The sequence below is a fragment of the Vicia villosa genome, unplaced genomic scaffold, assembly GCF_029867415.1.
Source record: "Vicia villosa cultivar HV-30 ecotype Madison, WI unplaced genomic scaffold, Vvil1.0 ctg.000363F_1_1_3, whole genome shotgun sequence".
Classification (NCBI taxonomy): domain Eukaryota; kingdom Viridiplantae; phylum Streptophyta; class Magnoliopsida; order Fabales; family Fabaceae; genus Vicia; species Vicia villosa.
In genome coordinates, this window is record NW_026705164.1 from 411,875 (window position 1) to 413,519 (window position 1,645).

The 1,645-nt window shown below is 31.4% G+C and overlaps 1 protein-coding gene across 1 annotated transcript; it reads right to left on the bottom strand.

The window, feature by feature from the left end:
* Positions 1-846, bottom strand: LOC131627409 (uncharacterized). Its single transcript, XM_058898267.1, has one exon. It carries the CDS (start codon positions 844-846, stop codon positions 1-3), a length of 846 nt encoding a protein of 281 aa, XP_058754250.1.
* Positions 847-1,645: the final 799 nt, after the last annotated feature.

The following is a 1,645-nucleotide window of genomic DNA, read 5'->3' on the forward strand; positions in this document are numbered from 1 at the left end:
CTAATTATTCTGGTCATATCTGGGAGATCTATAATTATTAATATGACCTCGTCCACGTCCTCTACCACGAAAATGGTTTCGACCGTGGAAAAAATTTCGGCCATGATATCCTCCTCGACTATGACCATCAAAACGTGTACGACCATTATTAGCATCAAAACGAGCATGACCACCATGTTTCTTGAGACGATTAAAACCACCATGTCCACGATTAAATGTTGGGACATTAATTTCAGGATATGTTATTGTTCCTGTTGGTCGTGAGTGGTGGTTTTTTATAAGAAGTTCGTTGTTTTGCTCTGCTACTAGAAGAGCTGCAACTAAATCAGAATATTCAGTAAATTCCCTCATTCTGTATTGTTGTTGCAACAATTCCTGGGATGCATGAAAAGTTGAAAAAGTTTTTTCTAACTTTTCCTTTTCAGTTATGATTGTGCCACAAAATTCCAGTTGTGCTATAATCTGGTGCATAGCAGAATTATATGCAATGACACTTTTGTAGTCTTGGAATCTTAACTTGTTCCACTGATCCATTAATGAGGGTAACAAGACTTTTTTCTGATGTCCAAATCTTGCTTTAATTTTGTCCCACAAAATCTTGGAATCTTTAGCATTTGAATATTTTGTTTGCAGTCCATCATCAAGATGGTGCTTGATTATTCTATTCACTTTTGATTTTCTCTTTTCCATCTCATCTGGGTCGTCTGTTGATTTTCCAGTATTGTCTCCTTCAAGTATTTTGTTAAGGCCCTCGCATGTAAGGTACTCAATTAGATTGTTGTTCCACGTTATGAAGAGGTCTCCGGTTATGCTTAGAATTTTGAATTGATGCTTAAGATTTGACATGATTATATCTATAATTCAGATGAACATAATCAAAATTTAAAAAACTAAAAAGAAATATCAATTTTATTCAATCACAAAATTCATGATTACATATTATTTAAAACCTCTACTAACAAACCAAGCTATGATAAGTAGTGGTAAGACGAGGATTATTATTAAAGCTACAAAATCATTACCTAATTCTTCATGCATAATAAGACTGAAAATTAAAAAAATGATTACAATGAGGGTGATGAGCAAAATAAGAAAATCAGCCATTTGAAAAAGAAATTGTAGGTAGATGTTTTGAGAATGATGTGAAAAATTATGAAAGGAGTTGAAGTATATATAGAGGTAAAAATAGTCGTTATATTACCGTTGGGGAAAAGGAAAAAGAAAAAGAAAAAGGTTGATTAAAAGAATATTTAAACCAAAAATTAAGTGTGTTAAAAAAAATATGACTGTTATAAGTGTTGGAGATAAATATAATCTATAACATATAAGGTAAATGAACACATATGATAAAAATTAGTACATGCGTATGGGGTTTTAGACCTCCACTGAATATTAAAAGAATATTTACATATGGAGTCTCAGACTTCCATTGAATATATAAGTTAATATCTGCAAATGGGATTATGACCTCCACTGAAATATAAAAGTTAGTGTTTGCATTAGGAGTCTCAGACTTCCATTAAATATAAAAGTTAGTAACTGGATATGGGGTTTTTAAACCTCCACTAAATATAAAAGTTAGTAGCAATATATGGTGGTTTTTAAACCTCCACTAAATATAAAAGTTAGTAAATATATAAATATA